The sequence below is a fragment of the Dreissena polymorpha genome, chromosome 15, assembly GCF_020536995.1.
Source record: "Dreissena polymorpha isolate Duluth1 chromosome 15, UMN_Dpol_1.0, whole genome shotgun sequence".
NCBI classification, from domain to species: Eukaryota; Metazoa; Mollusca; class Bivalvia; order Myida; family Dreissenidae; genus Dreissena; species Dreissena polymorpha.
Genome location: NC_068369.1, coordinates 51,911,996 through 51,936,328, shown reverse-complemented (window position 1 = coordinate 51,936,328; position 24,333 = coordinate 51,911,996). Strand labels below are relative to the sequence as shown.

The following is a 24,333-nucleotide window of genomic DNA, read 5'->3' as shown; positions in this document are numbered from 1 at the left end:
TAGTGTTTTTCTCAGGAGGGCAAAATGGCATTGCGCATTACTTTCAAAAAGGGCATTTTAGCGCACAGTTTAGGCAAAAAAGGTCAAAAACGTTCCGTGAATACCTGAATTAGGGAGAAACATGTAATCGCATCAGAGGCAGTTGTGGGAAAAATATAAACAAGCACATTTAATGGTAATAGATGTATTTAACTTACTATGATTTATATTAATATATTTACCTTGCAATGTACATTAAAGTTCCATGCTGTTTCAATAAACTGTACAGCACGACAAACATAATAAAGCAATATATGCATATGATTCTGATTATACACAGATCCACTAACATATAAATGAAACCATGTTTGTCTTATCCCATTTTCTAACAATAATCTTGACAGATGTTTAAAATAACATTGCGAGTAAATTGATCGCTAACAATATGCAAACACTCGTTTCCGTGACATACATCCACTGAGTAGATTACAAATAAATAAAAAATGTTGTTGCTATCTAAAACATTTTTATGCATCGTTGATTATCACAGAAATTTCATTAATTCCTTCTTAATGTATAATCTCCATCGTTAATTCGATCGTTTACGACGTTATTTGCCATTTTTGCTGAGTCAAAATTTAATTCTGTATAGTCCGCCATGTTGATAAAATGTCAAATGATGTAAGCAACAGGTGCGCATAGCAACGTTAAATCGTATACGCGATTGGCATTTTGTTAAATTAGTATACGTCTCAGTAATTATTTCAATAATTAGATCTAATTATCTTAAAGACGAAAACGATAAAGAATAAATTTGTTTGTGATTTTAAATGTAATTATGCGTAAAATATATGTTTTGATATAACTGAATAATGCATGCAATGCACAATTGCCACGAGAATAACATTGAGTTTTTCATCAAAAGTCTTCCAAGTAATGATTTTATCGTGCAGGAGTGCACATTGCCGACCGAAAAGTGCGCTTGGTATAACATAGCCTTCGGCATTATCGATTGATACTGACACGGGGTTATTCACGCATGACTAATTCACAGCTTTGGAGCAGTCAGTAAGACCTACCTATAAATTGAGCACTGTAATAGCTTAAATCTGCTCAATTTATATAGTCCATTAGACGTTGACGTCTCTCGAGTAAATCAAGCACAGTCGAAGCGTCACAGACAATCAAGGAAGCTGATTTTGCGGACCATGTTAGATCGTAAGGCAATAAAGATGTTATCGATAAGGGCGCGTGGCGAAATTTGCCTTTGAAAAAAAGGGCGCGTGGCGAAATTTGCCTTTGAAAAGGGCAGAGTGGTGATCTGGGAGGGCGGCGTGGCTTTTCGCCACGCTAAAATGGCCTGGAAAAAACACTACATGCATGTTTTACAAACAGCCCTTGTTACTTCAAATCATGCATTTACATGCTAATTTATAAAAGTGAATTTAAAGTGTCCACTTAGATAAATTTCATAAATGTTTTTGTCCATACTAACATGATAAAACTCCTATGTCTGCAGTTTTGGAAATGCTTGACCTACCCAGCTGCTAGGTCGCTTTCACTGAGGGTGTATTTTTCCCAAACTTATGTTACTCTTTCTTGTGCAGAATCAGAGTGAAAATGGCTATATGTAACTAGATTAAAACCAGAACAGGCTGCAAGTAACCAGTTTTTTTGTGTTCAAATTTGGGTCCGGTAAGTGGACCCATTCCCAATGGAAAAAAGTATATATTTTCCCAAATGGGACCTAAAAATTCTCAATATAAGGTTTCCAAAAAAGAATATTTTTTTAAATAAGTCTAAACATGTAAATAATCTCCAAGTCCAGCTCTAGAAGTTGAACATTGAAAAAATCATATTTAAATCACTTTTCTTATCAATTTCAAAGTATTTGTAAGCATAACATCAACAACATTAATTTCCCAAATTTAGTCAAATGAACGCAATATTTCCCAATTCAACAGGACCCGGCTCCAGTCCCAAAATGGTTAAAAAAAACACCGGTAACTTGCTGTCTGTTAAGGTTTTATGCAGTGTGCTATTTATCTTAGGGTTGGAAATTTATCCTTTAAAACTTGAATACACTGTAACTCCAATATAACGCGGATGATGGGGTCCTAGCCACGCAACAGCGTTATAAACGGACTGCGTTATAAGTTTTGAGCTTATTTATTTAAGGGGGCATGTACAGTATAGCCTATAATATAGGTCCTGTGTATCGTTATGCTGTGTTGTCATCCGTAAATACATGCATATAAACCGAATTGAACGATAACTGTATACATAGCGCTTTTCTAATGTGCACAATTATCCGATAATCCAATTTAATTACAACATCACTTACGAAGAAATAATATTAAACATTTATGACAAGAAATATGTTTACGAATTTCATAAACAAATTCATATGCCTACGCCATTTTTCAGAAAAAATAGTACAGTGCATTATGGGACACAGCTTTCATTGGACGAGCGAATTTAAATTTAGATTCAATTCAATACGATATATGTGAAAAGAAATGTTTTATTGCTTCATACGCAGAATGTAAAAAACGTGCTTTCCGTGGACTTTCTGATAACGGGCAAAAATTTAAGTGCATCTCTGTTAACTATAACATTGCGTTAGCATGTAAATAAATCGTCAGGATTTTTAAATTTATTTTTGTATACGTACTGAAACATTAAACATACACAAAGATCTTTTTATTTATCAAGCATGTATAGCATATAATAAACGATAACACACTTACACAGCCATAGTTTATACCATGAAAAACAATACACGATAACTACAAAACATAAACAGGTAATCGTTTTAAATAACTTAAATTTGATAATTGTTCCGCTTGCATTTTCCTTATTGAAATAAGCGCACCAAACCGCTCTGATAGGGAATACATGTAATTAACACGGACTCGCTAGTTTTCACACCTTTATTGACATTACACAAGAGATTAACACCAATTAGCTGTTGAGTGTTTAACCTCTAATCGATTAAAATCAGTTAAACGGACGCATCAGGCAATCAAGCTGTGATCGCCGGCTACTTTGAATTTTCTGAAAATACATGAAGTTGCATAACATGGATTTGAATCAGAAATGGAAGGTTGGAGAAAAAAACGGGATCCATGCAAGGACACCCCGCGTTATATTGGACACAGCGTCATAACGGACCGCACTATATTGGAATTACAGTGTAGATTAAGAAAAGTCTTTTTGATGTTATTTAATTTTAAAGGCACTACACATGCGTCACATCCTGAGATAAACAGCTATCAGCATAAAACCTGAACAGCCTGCGAGTCACTCATCTGCTGTTCTGGTCTGTGCTGGTTGCATACAGACATTTTCACTTTGCTTGTGAGCAGGAAAGGGTTTAACCCATTGAATGCTGGGAAATTTGTCGTCTGCTAAAATGTCGTCTGCTGAATTTCTAAAATTAGCATTTTCTTCGATTTTTTTCAAAGAATATTATCAGAATAGCAAACAGTTTGGATCCTGATGAGACGCCACGTTCTGTGGCGTCTCATCTGGATCCAAACTGTTTGCAAAGGCCTTCAAACTTCGGTTCCCGCACTGAAAGGGTTAATAATGCAAGCCATGTATTTCAGACTCAAAAGAAAGTCCTCTGTACAGACAAACAAGGACCAAGGTCCCAGCTCTGCTCAGACAAGACCCCCTACCGAGACTGGTGAAGATATGCAGGATATCATGAGTCAATACCTCAATAACCCTGCTGATGGTAAGAGAATTAAAAATTGTTAATTAAGCCTCGAAAACCAGGTTTAATGCATTTGCGTCAAGTGGCATCACAGATTAGCCTGTGCAGTTTGCGGGTTGTTTTTTTTTGCATCCAAGTGATATAAAAGTCAGGGTTTGTGATTTTTCCTCCTTTCAGCTGACTTCCTCCCTTTTAATGTCTAACTTATTTTACAAATAGTTATTATTTTGCAATAACGAAGTTAACATATTATGTAAAACAATACAGTAACCTTGTAATGAAACATTTACTATTTTAAAATATTAATGTCAATAAAACCATTATGCACCAGATGCATGATTTCCACGTAGTTTAAATTTGGTAAATCAACACACATCATCAATATATTTCAGACTTGGTAAAGAGTGCTGCAATATATAATTGTCTGAAGAGAAAGTGTTACAAAATGTATTATTTTTATGCCCCCCGAAGGAGGGCATATAGTGATCGAACTGTCCGTCCGTCAGTCCGTCTTTCTGCACACTGCGTTTAGGTTTCGAAAAATGCTCAACTTCTATGTCGCTTCAGATAGCAACTTCATATTTGGCATGCATGTGTATCTCATGGAGCTGCACATTTTGAGTGATGAAAGGTCAAGGTCATCATTCAAGGTCAAAGGTCATAAACAAATCCAATGGAAGTAATAAGCTATAAAGGGAGATAATTATCTGTACCTGCCAAATGATAAAAAAAAATAAAAATAAATCAAAGCGGCACAGTAGGGGGCATTGTGTTATTGACAAACACATCTCTTGCTTTTATTAACTTTTATGTAATTCCTGACTCATCAGACATGAACTTTCTCTGGTTTAATTATTTTGACTCGCCCACCTGTCGCAAAGAAATTGTTTGACCCTTAAGCACAAATGTTCTTTATGGAAATTGTTTGAAGACATTGGTATTGGTCTGTATTGGGACATACACGTCCTCCCACAATTGCAGTTGCAATAATAATACGTACGACATCGTTCCAAAATTTTTGAGTCTCAAATACTTTCTAATCAGTTTTATGTACTGTTTTACATTTGGAAACATTAAAAATTATGTAAGGTTGAATCATTTCGCAATTTTTCTCTGTACTGTGACTGTGAATTACCAATTTTAAATTATGGCTATATTTCCCTGTAGACCTTGTTAAAAGCAAAAACATCCATGCTACAGTACAGCCAACGCGTCATAAACATAATCCGCGGCTACGCCACGGCCAGATTATTCGTACGCGGCGGCCGAATTGTGTGTTCACGCGGCGTGGCACTCGGCATCGATCCGCGCAACGACGCCAGGTTTTTTTTTCCTTCTTTGTGACCCGCCGAAAATCGGCCCTTTCCCCTCCGATTTTTTGTTCCCCTCAGCTGGTGAATTTTCCCCTAGATTTCATTTTCCCCTCCAAAAAAAAAAAAACAAAAAAAAAATTTTTTTTTTTTTTTTTTTTTTTAACCTTTAAATATATAAGTTAACCTGATCCAGTGTAGAAAATAGACAAATATTGCTTAATGAAATTTTCTGTTTCCTTGATTTTGTTTTAAAAACAGTAAAATATGCTGAATTGATTATTTAAGACTTTCCTTATTTTCCCCAAAAATCAACGTTTTGTGTGATTTTTTTCCCCCAAAATCCTGCGTTTCGCGCGATAATTTTCCCCTCAAAAAAGGCCAGGCCATTTCCCCAAAATCAGATAAAAACCCCTGGACGCCGAGTCTGTATTAACCTTGCGTACTTTCGCGGAGTAAATCTGCCGCATACTTACGCGACGGATCGAGTGAAAAGATATCCACCTACATGTACATACATGTATGTAGCGTAGAATTAATTACGCGCAACTGTTAATGTTTCGTTTGATTATCATTATTAAATTTGTAATCCGAAACACACTTCCGAATTTTAATGCTAACGCGACCTTTGGCAAATTCTAGCGGCAAATAAACAGTGCTAAAATATCCTTTATTTCATAAAAAACGCGCGAAAATTATGCAGACATGAAGAACGTCGTTTGGAAAGTTTGGGTGTATTTTGTGTTGTATAAATACATGAACATCATGTCAGGCGTAAAATGCGTGTTCAGTGGGGAAAAAAAGCCCCGATTAGACAATATTTGATCATCTCTATAAATAGTAACAAATGCCAAAATGTATTTGATACTTAAGGAAATATCGAGAATGTTTGTGTATCGTAAATATTTACCAGCATTTGCTTTAAAACTGGAATATACGGGATTATCGGGTAATTAGTAGTGATGTTAACTGTATAATATGAACAAAATAAAACGTGTTTATAAACGCATATTCAACCAATAGTTATAATAAGCTGATAATTAACAAAACAACAAATACGTCGTCACCGTCTTGATTATTGATGTGGCTTCAAACTGCTAATTTTTTCAGCTTAAATTCAATAGCAAAATCAACATGCAATTAATTTATGAATCAACCATATGCTGGAGCCTTGACCACTTGTTTGTGCGAAAACATAATTATGTGACCTTGTTAATGTGTGAAATACATACACTACGGGCAGGAAACAAACTTAATTGGCCAGACACATTAACTATGCTTACATGTATATGCTAATACAATCTGCGCACAATACATTTATTAGGATTTTAATTATTATTATAATTGTTCTTTCAAAATTTGTTAACTACATGTAGCTAATAATTTTAAAAAGATTTTTTATTTCATGATGCGCATCGACTCGGCATCATGTCGCGGATCGCGGCATGCCTCGGCGGACAGATGCGAAGTTTCGCGGCGAAATGCAACTTGCCGCAGCATAATGACGCGGCTTCAACGACTGACGCGGCATCGACTCGTTTCGCCTTGCCGCCGCGGATCGCGAAATACGTTTGTTCCGCTTTGGCTGTACTGTATTTTAAATAACTCCATACAAACCAAAGGAAAACATAGAATTACCTTTAATTTCATCACAGAAAAGCATAAAATATTGTACATGCTGCTATAATTCCCTATCAACCACATTAAAGCACATATTAAATAGCCACATTACTTCCAGGTACAGTGGAAGATAATGATGAGACCATGGCTCCCGCAGTTGCAGCCCCTGTAGACCCACATGATCTGACACAAGACCCGGATGCTACAGCAGGAATCGGTAATCAGGAGTTTCAATAGAAGCTTCCCTAAATTTTGAATTATTAATCTGCTATGTAATCCAAGCATTGCAATATGGAATATGTAATGTAACCCAATCATTTTAAGCTGCAATTTAATCCAATCATTGCAATATGCAATTTAATCAAATCAATACAATATGCAGTTTAATCAAATCAATACAATATGCAGTTTAATCAAATCAATACAATATGCAACTTAATCAAATCAATACAATATGCAGTTTAATCAAATCAATACAATATGCAGTTTAATCAAATCAATACAATATGCAGTTTAATCAAATCAATACAATATGCAGTTTAATCAAATCAATACAATATGCAGTTTAATCAAATCAATACAATATGCAGTTTAATCAAATCAATACAATATGCAGTTTAATCAAATCAATACAATATGCAGTTTAATCAAATCAATACAATATGCAGTTTAATCAAATCAATACAATATGCAGTTTAATCAAATCATTGCAATCTGCAATCTAATCCAATTTTAACCTTTAATGTAATTCAATCGTGGCAATCTACAACCTTATTCAATCATTGCAATCTGATATCGAGGGGTTAGAGCCAGAACGTAATAAGTCCATTTTTCAAATAGTGGAGAAAAAGGCAAAAGAAGGTTTGACAGATTACAACTTTTATTTGAATATGAATATCAGCATATGAATTATGTTACAATATTAGGTAAAAGTATTGTTATGGCATTATAAACATATCATAGAATTGCATACAATATTTAATGCTTTTGTATTCTAAATAGCACTTACTTCATTATGGCATAAAGGTAAAACATATATATTTTCTGTGTGCCACTGTGTTAAGTGCACTTGGTGCTACTTAGCATAAGAATAGTACCCTGCTTTTCCTATGCCATACAGGTCTAAGTGCCCTTAAGGCAAAACAGCCCTGTGCTGTGCATCTATTTTGAGAGACTGAACGAAACATGTGCACTTAGCACACGTTCATATTAATATTCATAATACGAGATATTATTATACAGAAGTACATCATTATTTCCTTTTGCATTCTAGATTTTAACAGGACATACACATGTAACAATACATATATTTCAATCAGTATGGACTTGATTGTCTCCAACCTTCACAATGGAAGAAAGTCAAGATTCAGATTTTCTATTCCACATTTGAATCTTCACTTTCTTCCATTGTATCTGGTTCTGGAAGACTGTCCCTAGTTGTCTTATCAGATGGAATATCCTTGAAATACTGGTGATATTCTGGAGGAATTATGCATCAGAGCAAAGTGATAGCAGGTCATTTTTCTTTGCTACTGTAATTGGAAGTTTGGCATCATACAAGGGTTTTAAGTCACATTTTATAGAAGGTCCTTTCCTTGAGGATTTTAAGTTGCACACGCTGAAAACTGGTGTCATCGAAACTGCTCTTAAAAAACACACGCCCGGATCACTTTTTTGCAGTTTTATCCATGTTCATTTTGTCCATAAAACGTTTTGTCCACTTACATTTACAACGTTTAACGGTAGTACATATTTGGCTACATGATTGATATCTAAAAAGTCATAGTATTTCATCGGCACTACAACATACGGATTTCTTTTTCGTGCAACCTTCACAATTGTTTCTCACTGGCTTGGTACATATACCGATGTACGTTTCTTTGCTTGTTCTATCGAAGCATGTACACTATCACAACTCCATCTGGGTATGTCCACTTTCTAAATACTTTTGTTCAATAGTGTCTCTATGTTTTTACATTTCTCTTAAGCATGCATCAATGCAACAGTAACAACCCTATTTCGATTTTGACCACAACAGTCAGAATAAAAACAGACATTCTCTACTGTGATAGGAAGAGATTTCATATAAGTCAAAAGACAAGTTCACTCTTCACAAGAGCCCCGTTTTTCCTTCAGTTTCATTCCACAAAAACTATGTCAAACTTGCGTTTTGTAAATAATAAAAGGAAAGATTGTAACAATTGAGCTTTCTTTTATAATAAACTTTACTCACAAGAGAACATGGAATCGGTAAAACAGACTCTAGATCAAATGTTGCAACATGGTATGACTTGTCTTGTTTTGCACGAGACTTATCCAACTTCTTTTCATCTCTAGCTCTGTTTTTTCTTTTGATATGGTATTCAAAAGCAATTTTCAAATTGGTGGTTAGCTCGCCTGCTATCTCCTTATTTCTATACACAGCGCACGTCTGAAACTGGTCCTTCTTGGTTATATGGAATGAATAGTTAAACTCCTCACAGAAAATTGTACGATACATTGAACTTGATATGTATTGCCTGCCCGTTTCTTTACAGTTTTCTTTGTATAATTAATACAATTTACTAATATTTAAATTAGATCGTAGAAAACGCCTTTTAGTGTCTTGGCGTGTGTAATGTGCTTCTACAGTAGGAAATGATTCTATATGATTACGAACATCTTCTATGATTGCATCTGGGGTTTTGTTATGGGGAGTGTGCTTTCCACTCCTGTCAAAGGAAGCAAATGTTCCTAAAGATATATCAGGTTTCAGTGCTGTATCTATCATTCTGCCACCAATAGCTAACGTCTTCTGGAAGAAAGCTTTGCAAACACATTTCGTATCTAAGTGATATACTCTGGAAATAGCTCTGCGCTTTGATGAGTGCGTCCTTACACGACTCGGCACATCCCCTGTTAATGGCAATTGTAAAATATTGAAAACAATCCCTGAATTATGTGAATATGAATGAGGTTGGATTAACATATATCCCGATCAGACTATAATATTTAATACATTGTATACCCATTGTCTGGTTTAAAAAAATAGTTACATAGGTTTTAACTCAAATTCCTCATGCATAATACTAGTATGGTTACTTTGTTTAAAATTATTATAATGTGTGTATTATAAACTGGTAGGAGGAAAACTTATGTTTGTTCTCCATTTCATGTGCGTGAATTACATTTTGAACTTGAGTAAAATACCTCCTTGTTATACCATTTGACCCTAACATATTGATTGTATTCATAAATGTAGCATTATTTGTGTTAAATTATATTTGTATGTTTCTTATTGGCTTTTGTGGTCATGTCACTCATTAAAAAAACAAAAAACCTATGTGGTAACAGTGATACATGCGTAGTAAAGTATAACACCCTGATGTGCGTGATGCTATTCGAGACTTAAGGTAGACGTAACTATTACTCTAAGAGAGATTGGCAGGATGTCACATGCTGAGAAACATGCTGATAATCATTCATTGCTTAAACAAGTGATCTACGTAAATTGATGCGGGGTGTTACAAAAAAAAGATTATAATCATAGATAATGTTCTAAGTTCATGAGGTCCTTCCGGAACAGTGCCTGCATTATGTGGAGACCCATAGTGTGTCCCACCACTCCTACCTAATTTAATTACTAGTCTCATGAAAGTTGAAACGAATTTTAAATTAAAGCTTCAGTTTCCAGCTACATATGTATTTAGGTTTTACTGAAAGTTATTCAATTATGGTGTGGTCTTATGCGGGGGGCGAAGGGGGGGGGGGGACCGGATTGCCCAGAGGAAACCCACCTGTCCGTTATAGTGACCACCTACCAAACTCACGTGCCCTGGGAATGGGGATTGAACCCCGGTTACTGGTCAGCCTTGTAGATAATGAATTAACATAAACCTATTTAAATTGAGATTTTGAAATCAGGTCAATGCCTTTGCTGCATAATACAACTAAATCTGGTCAACGTGTTTGCTGCATAAAACAATTAAACCAGGTCAATGTGTTCGTTGCACAATAAAACTAAGTCAGGTCAATGTGTTTGCTGCATAATACAACTAAACCAGGTCAATGTGTTCGCTGCGTAAAACAACTAAATCATGTCAATGTGTTCGCTGCATAAAACAACTAAATCACATGAATATGATTTATGCATAATACGACCAAATCAGGTCAATGTGTTCACTGCATAATACAAATAAATCAGGTCAATATGTTTGCTGCATAATACAACAATCAGGTAAAAATGTTCACTGCATAATGCAACTAAATCAGGTAAATGTGTTCACCGCATAATACAACTAAATCATGTCAAATTGTGTTTGCTGCATAATGCAACAATGAGGTCAATGTGCTCACTACATAATACAATCAGATCAATGTGTTCGCTGCATAATGCAACAAACAGGTCAATGTTTTCACTGCATTATGCAACAAACAGGTCAATGTGTTCGCTGCATATTGCAACAAACAGGACAATGTGTTGGCTGCATAATACAACTAAATTAGGTCAATGTTTTTGCTGCATAATACAACTAAATCAGGTCAATGTGTTTGCTGCATAATGCAACAATCAGGTTAATGTGTTCAATGCATAAAACAACTAAATCAGTTTAATGTGTTTGGTGCATAATACAACAATCAGATCAAATTGTGTTCGCTGCATAATGCAACGTTCATGTCTATGTGTTTGTTGCATAATGCAACAATCAGGTCAATGCGTTTGCTGAATAATGCAACAAACAGGTCAATATGTTCACTGCATAATACAACAATCAGGCCAATGTGTTCACTGCATAAAGCAACAAACATGTCAATGTGTTCACTGCATAATACAACAATCAGGTCAATGTATTGTTTTTCATTAAGCAACTAAATCACTTGAATGTGAATGCTGCATAATTAAACACTCACTTCAATGTGTTTGAAGCAAAATGCAACTAAATCAGGTCAATGTATTCGCTGCATAATACTTCTAAATCAGGTCAATGTGGTCATTGCATAACACAACTAAATACGGTGAATGTGTTAGCTTCATATTGCAACACTCAGGTCAATGCGTTGGCTGCAAAATTCAACGAAATGCGGTCAATATGTTTGCTGCATAATACAAAAATCAGATAAATGTGTTCGCTGCGTAATGCAATCAGGTTAATGTGATGGCTGCATAATACAAAAATTAGGTCAATGTGTTATCTGAATAATGCAACACTGAGGTAAATGTTATACAACAATCAGGTCAGTGTGTTTTCTGCATAATAAAACTAAATCATGGCCATTCATACCTTGACAAAGAAATGAGTTTTTAGCTCCACTGGCCAGAGGCCAGCGGGGCTATGTCATGGTCCTGTGTCCGTCGTGCGTGCGTGCGTCCGTCCGTGCGTTAACTTTTTCTTTAAACATGTTCTTCTCCTAAACTACTGGTCCAATTCTGATGAAATTTCTCAAGAATGTTCCTGGGGTGAACCTCTTCCAAATTTGTTCAAATTATGCTCCTGGGGTCAAATTTGACCCTGCCCTGGGGGGTCAGAAATTGAAAATTTGCTTATATAAGGCCTATTCTGTGAAAACTTTAAAAATCTTCTTGTCCATAACCATTGGGCCTAGGGCTACCAAATTTGGTATGTAGTGACATCTTATAGTCCTCTACCAAGTTTCTTCAAATTATGCCCCTGGGGTCAAATTTGACCCTGACCTGGGGGGTCAAAAAATTGAAAATTTGCTTATATAAGGCCTATTTTGTGAAAACTTTAAAAATCTTCTTGTCCATAACCATTGGGCCTAGGGCTACAAAATTTGGTATGTTGTGACATCTTATAGTCTTCTACCAAGGTTCTTCAAATTATGCCCCTGGGGTCAAATTTGACCCTGCCCTGGGGGGTCAAAAAGTTGAAAATTTGCTTATATAATGCCTATTTTGTGCAAACTTTAAAAATCTTCTTGTCCATAACCATTGGGCCTAGGGCTACAAAATTTGGTATGTTGTGACATCTTATAGTCCTCTACCAAGTTTCTTCAAATTATTCCCCTGGGGTCAAATTTGACCCTGCCCCAGGGGGTCAAAAAGTTGAAAATTTGCTTATATAAGGCCTATTTTGTGAAAACTTTAAAAATCTTCTTGTCCATAACCATTGGGCCTAGGGCTACCAAATTTGGTATGTAGTGACATCTTATAGTCCTCTACCTAGTCTCTTCAAATTATGCCCCTGGAGTCAAATTTGACCCTGCCCCGGGGGGTCAAAAATTGAAAATTTGCTTATATAAGGCCTATTTTGTGAAAACTTTAGAAATCTTCTTGTCCATAACCATAGGGCCTAGGGCTACCAAATTTGGTATGTAGTGACATCTTATAGTCCTCTACCAAGTTTCTTCAAATTATGCCCCTGGGGTCAAATTTGACCCTGACCTGGGGGGTCAAAAAATTGAAAATTTGCTTATATAAGGCCTATTTTGTGCAAACTTTAAAAATCTTCTTGTCCATAACCATATGGCATAGGGCTACCAAATTTGGTATGTAATGACATCTAATAGTCTTCTACCAAGTTTGTTCAAATTAAGCCCCTGAGATCAAATTTGACCGTTCCCCAGGGGTCACAAAATTGAACATATGCTTATATAGGACCCATTTTGTGCAAACTTTAAAAATCTTCTTGTCCATAACTATTGGGCCTATTTCTACCAAATTTGGTATGTAGTGACATCTAATAGGTCTCTACTTACTTTGTTCAAATTATGCCCATGGGGACAAATTTGACCCTGCCCCGGGGGTCACAAAAATGAACATATGCTTAAATAAGGCCTATTTTGTGCAAACTTTTAAAATCTTCTTGTTCATAGTTATAGAGCCTAGGGCTACTAAATTTGGTATGTAATGATATCTAATAGTCCTCTACCAAATTTGTTCATGACTCGCAGATGACCCCTTATTGATTTTCAGGTCACTAGGTCAAAGGTCAAGGTCACGGTGACCCGAAATAGTAAAATAGTTTCCGGATGATAACTCAAGAATGCTTATGCCTAGGATCATGAAACTTCATAGGTACATTGATCATGACTGGCAGATGACCCCTATTGATTTTCAGGTCACTAGGTCAAAGGTGAAGGTCACAGTGACCGGAAATATTTAAATGGTTTCCAGATGATAACTCAAGAACGCTCATGCCTAGGATCATGAAACTTCATAGGTATATTGATCATGACTCGCAGATGACCCCTATTGATTTTTAGGTCACTAGATCAAAGATCAAGGTCACGGTGACCCGAAATAGTAAAATGGTTTCTGGATGATAACTCAAGAAGGCTCACACCTAGGATCATAAAACTAAATAGGTACATTGATCATGACTCGCAGATGACCCCTATTGACGTTCAGGTCACTAAGGTCAAAGGTCAAGGTCACGGTGACTTTACACAGTAAAATGGTTTCCGGATGATAACTCAAGAAAGCTAATATGTCAAGGATCATGAAACTTCATAGGTATATTGATCATGACTCGCAGATGACCCCTATTGATTTTTAGGTCACTAGGTCAAAGGTCAAGGTCACAGTGCCAAATAACGTATTCACACAATGGCTGCCACTACAACTGACAGCCGATATGGGGGCATGCATGTTTTACAAACAGCCCTTGTTATATTTTGAGATGATTCATTACAAAGAAAGATGCTACTATTGTATTTCAAGATGAGCAATTTCTCCTTTTATCACAATTATTTCTTCCCTACCTGATCATTTCCTTCGGATTCTATTATAATTTAATTGTCGTCTGCAACCTCTTTCAAATTGGGAATGTCCAAAATGTGTCGTTTGGTAAAGGGTTAAGGCATTTTGATTCATATGGGTCTTGTGAATCTGTTTCAAATCAAATGCGTAGATTTGATCTTCAGCATCTAAAAATATGTGAAATAGAAAGAACGACAATATCTTTTGGAGAGATAAATGTACCTACGTTATAAGCAAAGGACCTGTGCAACAATTCCTGGGCTTTTTAGTATGTTTAGTTAACACGGTAGTAACTTTTTCCATATATAAAAATGCTCACCCTTCCAACTTTAAACGCCCAGTGGGATGAGGGATAGAAAGAGAAAGTCACATGCTTGAGTACATTTCAACCCATGCGCATTGCACGTTTTTTTGGCATAAAAAAACAGTGGAGCAATACAGGGCCACCATGGCCCTCTTGTAACAATGATGTATGCATTTGATTTTTTGTTCATTTGCTCTTCTTATTGATATCCGAGTTTTTCAAATTGCAGCGTTTTATCTTCCTCTGATATATTGTTTAAGTGCTAGAAGGTAACAACATTGCAGGGCATTGCAGGGCATTGACCTAATTTTTGTAAAATAATACATGTCATTTACCCACAATCTATTTCATTACATTTCTATTTGATTTATTGTTTTTTAATAACAAAAAACAACACATCTGGAGCAGTTAGGCAAAACTTCCGTGTCATACAAATATAAACAATCAATAGGAAACATCCTTGAGGGTATGGCGATTTTAAAAAGTGCTATGTTGCAGATAATATTATAACATGTATATTGCCTTTCTTGTTTTGCTTGTCAGCATGATCGTGGCAGTCCAACTAGTGTTTTCTGGTCAAAATTAGCAATGTTTGTATGAATCCGGAGCGAAATATACATAGGACAATTTGTTAGTGACTATCTGATATATCTGTTAAGTTGTTAACTCTTATCGTGTTTAATTTGGTTGTTATTGTATCTATGAACTACATGTATGATGTTCATAATAGCAATACTTAACTATCGGTCCTTCACAGTCAACATTTAAGTATGCCCTTTCGTTTACCAGATCTGCTTGCCGCTCCTCACAAGTGGTTATTTCGGTTGATCTTGATAATGACACCAAATTGTATGTGGTACTTACAGTAATATATTAAAAAGTAGACCCAATCCGAAAATATTGTGTATGCCCCGGCATTGACTGACTGAGAGGTATGTAATGATTGACTCATCCTTCAATCTCTACATGGTTAACACAAAATGGCACATTCCATAGAATATCAATTATGTTTCCTACAAAGCTTTCATACTTGCATGGATGTTGTCCTTGAACACTATCAACACACCCACTCTAACCTTACCTCATGTTGCTGTTGACACTGACCTACATTTGGCTCAGACTAATGCAGAGTCCAATCTCTTGTTTAACCCTTTTCAACTTAGTTACATATTTGTACAAATTTGTAGTTTCTTACAAAATACTATTAAATTAAATTCCTATTTAACAAGATGCAAGTTGTAAAGGCCTCATTTTTAACCCTTAGATAATGATTAGCAGCGAACAGCATAAAAACCTGAACAGTCTGCGAGTTACTCGCAGGGTTAGAGTAACAGTTAGAACGGTATTTAAGAACTTTTCTTTTTTCGTCAAGCTGGTTGACTGCCCCTTTAAGGCTAGTGACTAATTACTGACTTTACAATACTGATCTATACATCGTATCTTAAAATCTTTTTCTTGTGCAAAGTATGCTGTCTCATCATGTGTTTTTTAAAGACCTTTTTTAGACAGAATTTCACTACCAACACCCTACCAGCTCACATGGAAATATGTATAATAGGTGCCCAATATACATAATTATGTATCTTTATCAAGACATGGCAGTGGGGAAAGATTTGTGCTTAATATCATTATCCCCCCGCCAGAGGCGGAGGGATATTGTTTTGGCGTTGTCCGTCCGTCCGGCTGTCCGTCCGTCCGGAACTTTTGTGTCCGGAGCCATATCTTGGAAGTTCTTTGGTGGATTTCATTTAAACTTGGTATATATTAGGGATGGCATCGAATACCAATATCGGTATTCGAATGTTCGTAAATTCATTCAATCGAATATTCGAATATTCGCATAAAATTGCTGGATTGATTTTACCTTGTTATGTGTTAATTTCCATTGGGTTTGTAAGTTACATGTATATCCGTTTGCTAAATACGAGGCTGTTTATTAACGTTGCTATCGAATAATTGTATCGCTGTCGACTAATACTATGACCGATACTGTGATCGGGCACAAATAGAATGAAGAACATTGTGTCATAGAATTTTATTTTTTAATGATTCCGCAGATTTGTAGCAGACCGCGCATATGTAAAACTAAGTTTACAAACATAACACGTTGCGGTCTTTTTATCCACAGACCGTGTAAAGTATTCCATACTGCAGATGGAGCTGGTGGCATTTTCAGATTTGAATTATGATTCCTTGATGATTGTTTAATTTATATCATCTGTTACTTTTGAGTAATACACATATTTAAATGTCTGTTCAAACTGTGATCACAAAAACTAAATTATTATTCACAAGTAAATTGAAGCCCTTATTTGGTACCTAATTGACAAAAAACAGTTCGGGCCCTTTCTTATAGTAAGTATATTGCATTGCGCGATTTGAGTAATTCACACATTTTAATGGCTGTTCATACTGTGATCACAAAACTGAATTATTATTCGCCAGTCAATTGAAACCGTTAATTAACACCCCATTGGCAAACAACAGTCGGGGCCTTTCTTAGAGCGTGTATAATGCATTGCGCAATCAACACTGATACGGGCCGCGTTATCAGTTTGACACGAAGAACGTCACGTCAAACATGTTACTCCCAAGTGATTTCGGTTGCTTTTTAGTAAGCAGGTCATTAAATATTGGTGAAATTACATTTGGAAAAAAATGCGAATATGCGAATAATTTATTATTCGAATGCTGACCATTCGATCGAATATTCGATTATTCGAATAATTTTGCCATCCCTAGTATATATATATGCATAAGAGGATAATGCACGCCAAATGGCATTGTACACCATCTGTTAAAAACAGACTTATGGCCCTTTGTATCTTGAAAAAATGCTTTTTAGTGTCCGGAGCCATATCTTGGAAGTTCTTTGGCGGATTTCATTGAAACTTGGTATGAGTATATATATGCATAAGAGGATGATGCACGCCAAATGGCATTGTACACCATTTGTTAAAAACAGACTTATGGCCCTTTGTATCTTGAAAAAATGCTTTTTACTGTAGGCACTTTTGTGTCCGGAGCCATATCTTGGAAGTGCTTTGGCGGATTTCATTTAAACTTGGTATGAGTATATATATATGCATAAGAGGATGATGCACGCCAAATGGCATTGTACACCATCTGTCAAAAACAGACTTATGGCCCTTTGTATCTTGAAAAAATGCTTTTTACTATAGGCATTTTTGTGTCCGGAGCCATATCTTGGAAGCGCTTTGGCGGATTTCTTTGAAACTTTGTATGAATATATTCCCGCGCCAGAGGCGGAGGGATATTGTTTTGGCGTTGTCCGTCCGTCGAAAACGCACGACTTATTAATTCACCTAAATAAATTGTGCAGGCTTAAGAACCTTCCTTTGTCTTAGTTTTGTGTTATTGTCCTCCGTCCGTCCATCTATCATTATGTTCATCCGTCCAATTTGCACCCATCCTCAAACAAAGCATATGTTGCGGGGGATACCTTGGGCCTTTCAGGCCCTCTTGTTCAACATGTATTTCTATGAAGTCAGTCAAGAGCCACTAATTCAGAAAACGGATGCAATTTTTAGCTCATCTATTTTTTGAAAAAAAATTATGAGCTATTGTCTTCACCTTGACGTCGGCGTCGGCGTTGGCGTCGGCGTCCGGTTAAGTTTTGCGTTTAGGTCCACTTTTCTCAGAAAGTATTAATGCTATTGCATTCAAACTTGGTACACTTACTTACTATCATGAGGGGATTGGGCAGGCAAAGTTAGATAACTCTGGCGTGCATTTTGACAGAATCATGTGCCCTATTTATACTAAGAAAATTGAAAATTTTGGTTAAGATTTGTGTTAAGGTCCATTTTATTCCTTAAGTATCAAAGCTATTGCTTTCACACTTGCAACACTTACTAACTATCATAAGGGGACTGTGCAGGCAAAGTTATGTAACTATGACTGGCATTTTGACAGAATTATGTGCCCTTTTTATACGTAGAAAATTGAAAATTTGGAAAAGTTTTGTGTTTAGGTCCACTTTATTCCTACAGTATCAAAGCTATTGCTTTCATACTTGCAACACTTATAAACTATCATAAGGGGACTGTGCAGGCAAAGTTATGTAACTCTGACTGGCATTTGGACATAATTATGGGCCCTTTATACTTAGAAGATTGAAAATTTTGTTAAGTTTTGTGTTTTTGTCCACTTGACCCCTAAACTATCATAGATATTGCTTTCATACTTGGTACACTCGCAAACTATCATAAGGGTACAGCTAGTAAAAGGACAAGTTGCATAACTCTGGTTGTCATCTTTACGGAATTATGGCCCTTTTTTGACTTAGTAACTTTGAATATATGGTTAAATTTTGTGTTTCAATCCACTTTACTTTTAAAGTATCAAGGCTATTGCTTTCAAACTTCAAATACTTTCATGCTATCATGAGGTTAGTGTACCTGGCAAGTTGAATTTTACCTTGACCTTTGAATGACCTTGACTCTCAAGGTCAAATTATTAAATTTTGCTAAAAATGCCATTACTTCTTTATTTATGATTAGATTTGATTGATACTTTGACAAAACTGCTCTTACCTCTGACATACCACAATCGACCATCCCCTGTGCCCTCCCCCCTCCCCCCCCAGAATCCCCCCCTAATTTTTTTTGTTTAAGATCATCTCACAAATGACCACCACACCCTCACACTATACTATACCCCTCCCCCCCCCAACCCCCACCCCCGTATTCCCCACCCACCCTAATTGGTTTTTTTGAAACGGTTAAAAACAAAAATATTTTTATTATTTTATGTTTGAAATACCGTCCAACCATTGCACCCAAGAATACCCCCCCCCATCCCCCCCCTCCCTCCTCCCCTCGAATCCCCCCCCCCTAATTTTTTTTTTTTTTTTTTTTTTAAGATCATCTCACAAATGACCACCACACCCTCACACTATACTATACCCCCCCCCACCCCACTCCACCCCCGAATCCCCCCCCCCCCCTAATTTTTTTTTTTTTAAGATCATCTCACAAATGACCACCACACCCTCACACTATACTATACCCCCCAGCCCCCCCTAATCCCCCCCCCCCCCTAATTATTATTATTTTTTTAAATCATCTCACAAATGACCACCACACCCTCACACTATACTATGCCCCCCCCACCCCACCCCCAAATTTTTTTTTTGAAACGGTTAAAAAACACAAATATTTCTTTTTATTATTTTATGTTTGAAATACCGTCCAACCATCGCACCCAAGAATACCCCCCAACCCCCCCCTCCCCCCACCCCCCCCCCCCCGAATTCCCCCCCCCCCCCCCTATTTTTTTTTCTAGGATCATCTCACAAATGACCACCACACCCTCACACTATACTATACCCCACCCCACCCCCCACCCCCCCAATTTTTTTTTTGAAACGGTTAAAAAACACAAATATTTATTTTTATTATTTTATGTTTGAAATACCGTCCAACCATCGCACCCAAGAATACCTCCCCCCACCCCCCCCCCCCCAATTCCCCCCCACCCCCTTTTTTTTTTTTTTTTTTTTTAAGATCATCTCACAAATGACCTCCACACCTTCACACTATACCCCACCCCACCCACCCAAATTATTATTTTTTTAAACGGTTAAAAAACACAAATATTTATTTTTATTATTTTATGTTTGAAATACCGTCCAACCATCGCACTTAAGAATCCCCCCCCCCACCCACCACCCCCCCCTCTTGATTTTTTTTTTTTTTGCATTTTTTTTTCCGCATTATTGGAAGATAATGTAATAAATGTCCACGTCCCCACACTTTACACCCCTCTTTACTCCACCCCTCCCTCTTTTGTGATTGAAAATGAGAGTCCCTTCACCTATAAAAAGAAAATAGATGAGCGGTCTGCACCCGTAAGGCGGTGCTCTTGTTATTAATTGCGTTTTCCAGCCATCCACTATTAAAGTACTCACAGTCAACAAGGGTGTGTGTTGACCTTCTTGTTTTACTGTAGCTGTCTTATCCAGAGGTTTTGATCTAGATTCCTTTCCATACTTGTATGCAGCAAGAAAATTGATGGCAGATATAATTGCGCACATGTTCATGTATGTTCATGCTATTTGCATCTTCCTCCCATGTCGACATTAGTCGATTTCACGCAAACAATCTGCCTTCCATGTAAACTTAAGTAGATTTTACGCAAACAATTGAAGGCCACAATTTACTGTGCATGAAATATTAATGCTAGACATTGTTTAATCTATAAAAAACATTTTAGTTGGCAATTTTGTTATGCTCTCTTCCAAAAACACTTTATAATAATTTAACATTCAGACTGGAGGAGGATGAATGGTAGATTGTTCTCAAGTGGTTCAATACAGAGTCATGAATGCATACTTCAACCACTAGTTATAACTAGAAGTGTTCTCCTCAACAAGGAAGATTTTATTCATAATGAGAAATTCTTAATGGAAACTAAAAGTGATTTTTGAAAGACACACTCAACTAAACAATACCATCATTGTGATTATATACTTGGAAAAAGCATTCTGAGTATGAAAACCCACAAATGGTTAAAGAGGTTTGTTTTTAGAACATTCAGTTCGTACACTTATTATACAATTTTAAGCAAGCTCCACAAGATACTTTGCAAATTATTTGTAATTGACTGACATATATAGTTTAATCATATAGAATACATACATGTGCTATGTTATCTCCTAGATCATCTATGGCAGTATAGTACTTGCATATTTCTGCATATAAAATTTTTATCATTTGTTTTCAATGGTTTTTATACCTCAATATAAGCAATAATTTCATTTTCCTTATTAAAATGGCATGAGCAAACATTTTGGTTCAAATTGCAGTATAAAGTGGATTTTAACAAGTTTACAATTCCACTGCAATTTACAGAATCATTTTTAACTTTGCTTTAATTAATTATCATTCTTCCACCACCCTTACCTATTTTATGTAGACAGATTTTGAAATTAAAGGTAATTTTGCGACAAATCATGTGGTTATACTGCAATACATTATGGAGTTATTCTGCTATCAAAACCTGTATATGTGGTAGGGCTTTTTTCCTTCTTTGCGTGTGGCCTGGGTCAGCCATCTCACAGTTTTGATGCAAGCATTTCACAAATCTAATATATCCACACTATTTTACAAAACCAGCCTTTGTAAGTTGTTTGACATTTACGACATTTTATTTTCAAAAGTACAATTCATCCGTCTGTCTGTCACAAACTTTTTAGAGCTATATCTCAGAAACTATTTAAGTTTTTTAACATGAAACTTCATAGGTGTCTATATATAAATGAGGAGAAGGGGGATATCAATTCAACGAATTTGCTTGTTGTTAAGGAATTACAAGTATGAAACTGGTGAAACCAGTGTTGTAAAGTTAGTTCGACTAAAAAACCACACCAGTGCATTGGACCGTCAGTAAATTGTATAGCAAAACTTGAGATCCTTTGTTTAAAAAGTCAGCATGGGGATCCAGATTTGTTTGAATTAAGAGTCACTTTAAAGATATCACAGTAAGATTTAAGCATGCACTTTTACAACGGAAATGTCTTGAATCAGAAAGATCATGTGACGAAAGTGAAAACACTTGAGTAATGTAGTACTGGCAGAGAGCGAGGCAAGGGCAGCAGTTTGGAGTAGATTTTCGTATTCTTATCCGTTTATATGTGTAAATTTTTTTTAAAGCATAAATAATTTCTTTTCAAATAGATTAAATTGTTAATATGTATGATTTATAGGGAATCCTATGCGCATGTGACATGGCACAATTGTTATTGACAAAGGTTTTAAACTTGGAAAAAATATATGGCTTACATTTCTCACACGAGAACTAAAATTCAATGTATAACTAATGTGTCTAGCCACACAACAGAAATCACATAGAAAAACATTATAATGTTTGTCAAAAGTATTGACTATGGATCATTGAAGATACAGTTAAACCTGTCAGAATTTAGTTGCTCATATGATGTATTATTTTATTTTTCGAAAGTTTACTATAACTATGCATAAAAATCATCATTTTACAATTTCTACAAGTATGTGAATATTGTTTGTAAAATTTTGAAGAGTTTGTGACTAAATTTCTCACAATTTTGAAATTTGTGGAATTTTTTTCTCCAAATTAATTGAGAGTCTTACTTTTACTTCACAAAAAAGGAAAGAGAGCCCTGTGTTGTCATGGTAATTCAAGAATTCCCAGATGTTCAGTTCAGTAAAATGTGTCTCCTTAAATATGTGATGTAGGAGACGTTTGACAAACATATCATTTCTGCATTCGGCCCAGTGAAACCACATTTAAGTAGTAAAATGTTCATACATAAGTTACCAAACCTGTTTACTTGGTATACATTTTGCATGATTAGCTTAATATTTTTATGTCCCCCACTATAGTAGTGGGGGACATATTGTTTTTGCCCTGTCTGTTGGTTGGTTGGTCTGTCTGTCTGTCTGTTTGCGCCAACTTTAACATTTTGCAATAACTTTTGCTATATTGAAGATAGCAACTTCATATTTGGCATGCATGTGTATCTCATGAAGCTGCACATTTTGAGTGGTGAAAGGTCAAGGTCAAGGTCATCCTTCAAGGTCAGAGGTCAAATATATGTGGCCAAAATCGCTCATTTTATGAATACTTTTGCAATATTGAAGATAGCAACTTGATATTTGGCATGCATGTGTATCTCATGGAGCTGCACATTTTGAGTGGTGAAAGGTCAAGGTCAAGGTCATCCTTCAAGGTAAGAGGTCAAATATATGTGGCCAAAATCGCTTATTTTATGAATACTTTTGCGATATTGAAGATAGCAACTTGATATTTGGCATGCATGTGTATCTCATGGAGCTGCACATTTTGAGTGGTGAAAGGTCAAGGTCATCCTTCAAGGTAAAATATATGGGTCAAAATTGCGCATGTAATGTCACTTCTGCAATATTGAAGCTAGCAATTTTATATTTGAAATGCGTGTGTATCTCAAGGAGCTGCACATTTTGAGAGGTGAAGGGTCAAGGTCAAGGTCATCCTACAAGGTCAAACATCATATTTATTGAATGTAATTTCCTCAAATAATCTTAATGAACCTGACAAAAGTTTTTATAATTTAAGTGTGTTGTCGTCATGAAAACAAATGTATGTATTTTTTGTGGAAAAAGGGCATATTATGTATAAACAATCATGTTAGATTTAAAATTATATATAGCTTACGTTGTTTGTTAAGGTCATAACCAACGGTTTGTTATTCTGATGCTTGTAATTAATTCCTATTCATCGGAACTCCAAACTGTTGGTGATTACCTCACGAAGACAATTATTAATTCGCTTCTAATTAACTCATGTCCATTTTGTCTGGGTAAATCAACAAAACATGCAAAATTTAATACTTTCATACCATCAAATTCGGGACCTACAAGGATTTCACTACAGTTCATGACACTGACAGCAAAGTAGAGCAAAGTTACAGTACAGATCTAATAAAGCAAACTCCGATTTTCGGTTAAGGCCAAATAAAATATAAAAGTAAAAATGTTTATCTGGACAATATTTAAATCAAAGTAAAATTTGGGCCAATTGATATAAAAAACCTGGTCAACAGGTTAAAGGTTACGCTAAAGGTGTAACAACTGTAGAAGCTACCCTTATGACTAAATGTTGATCACATTGCATGCGTAAGAATTTGTATCATCACAATATCACAACAAAGATGAAATCT

At 36.0% G+C, this 24,333-nt stretch overlaps 1 protein-coding gene across 2 annotated transcripts in view; it reads left to right on the top strand.

The window, feature by feature from the left end:
* Positions 1-24,333, top strand: part of LOC127859512 (DNA topoisomerase 2-binding protein 1-like) — a 128,942-nt gene that overhangs the window by 37,640 nt on the left and 66,969 nt on the right. For both annotated transcript variants that reach the window (XM_052397009.1, XM_052397010.1), the window contains exons 15-16: positions 3,591-3,721; positions 6,749-6,847. In XM_052397009.1, coding sequence (XP_052252969.1) covers positions 3,591-3,721; positions 6,749-6,847 — 230 coding nt within the window. The remainder of the gene's footprint in view (positions 1-3,590; positions 3,722-6,748; positions 6,848-24,333) is intronic.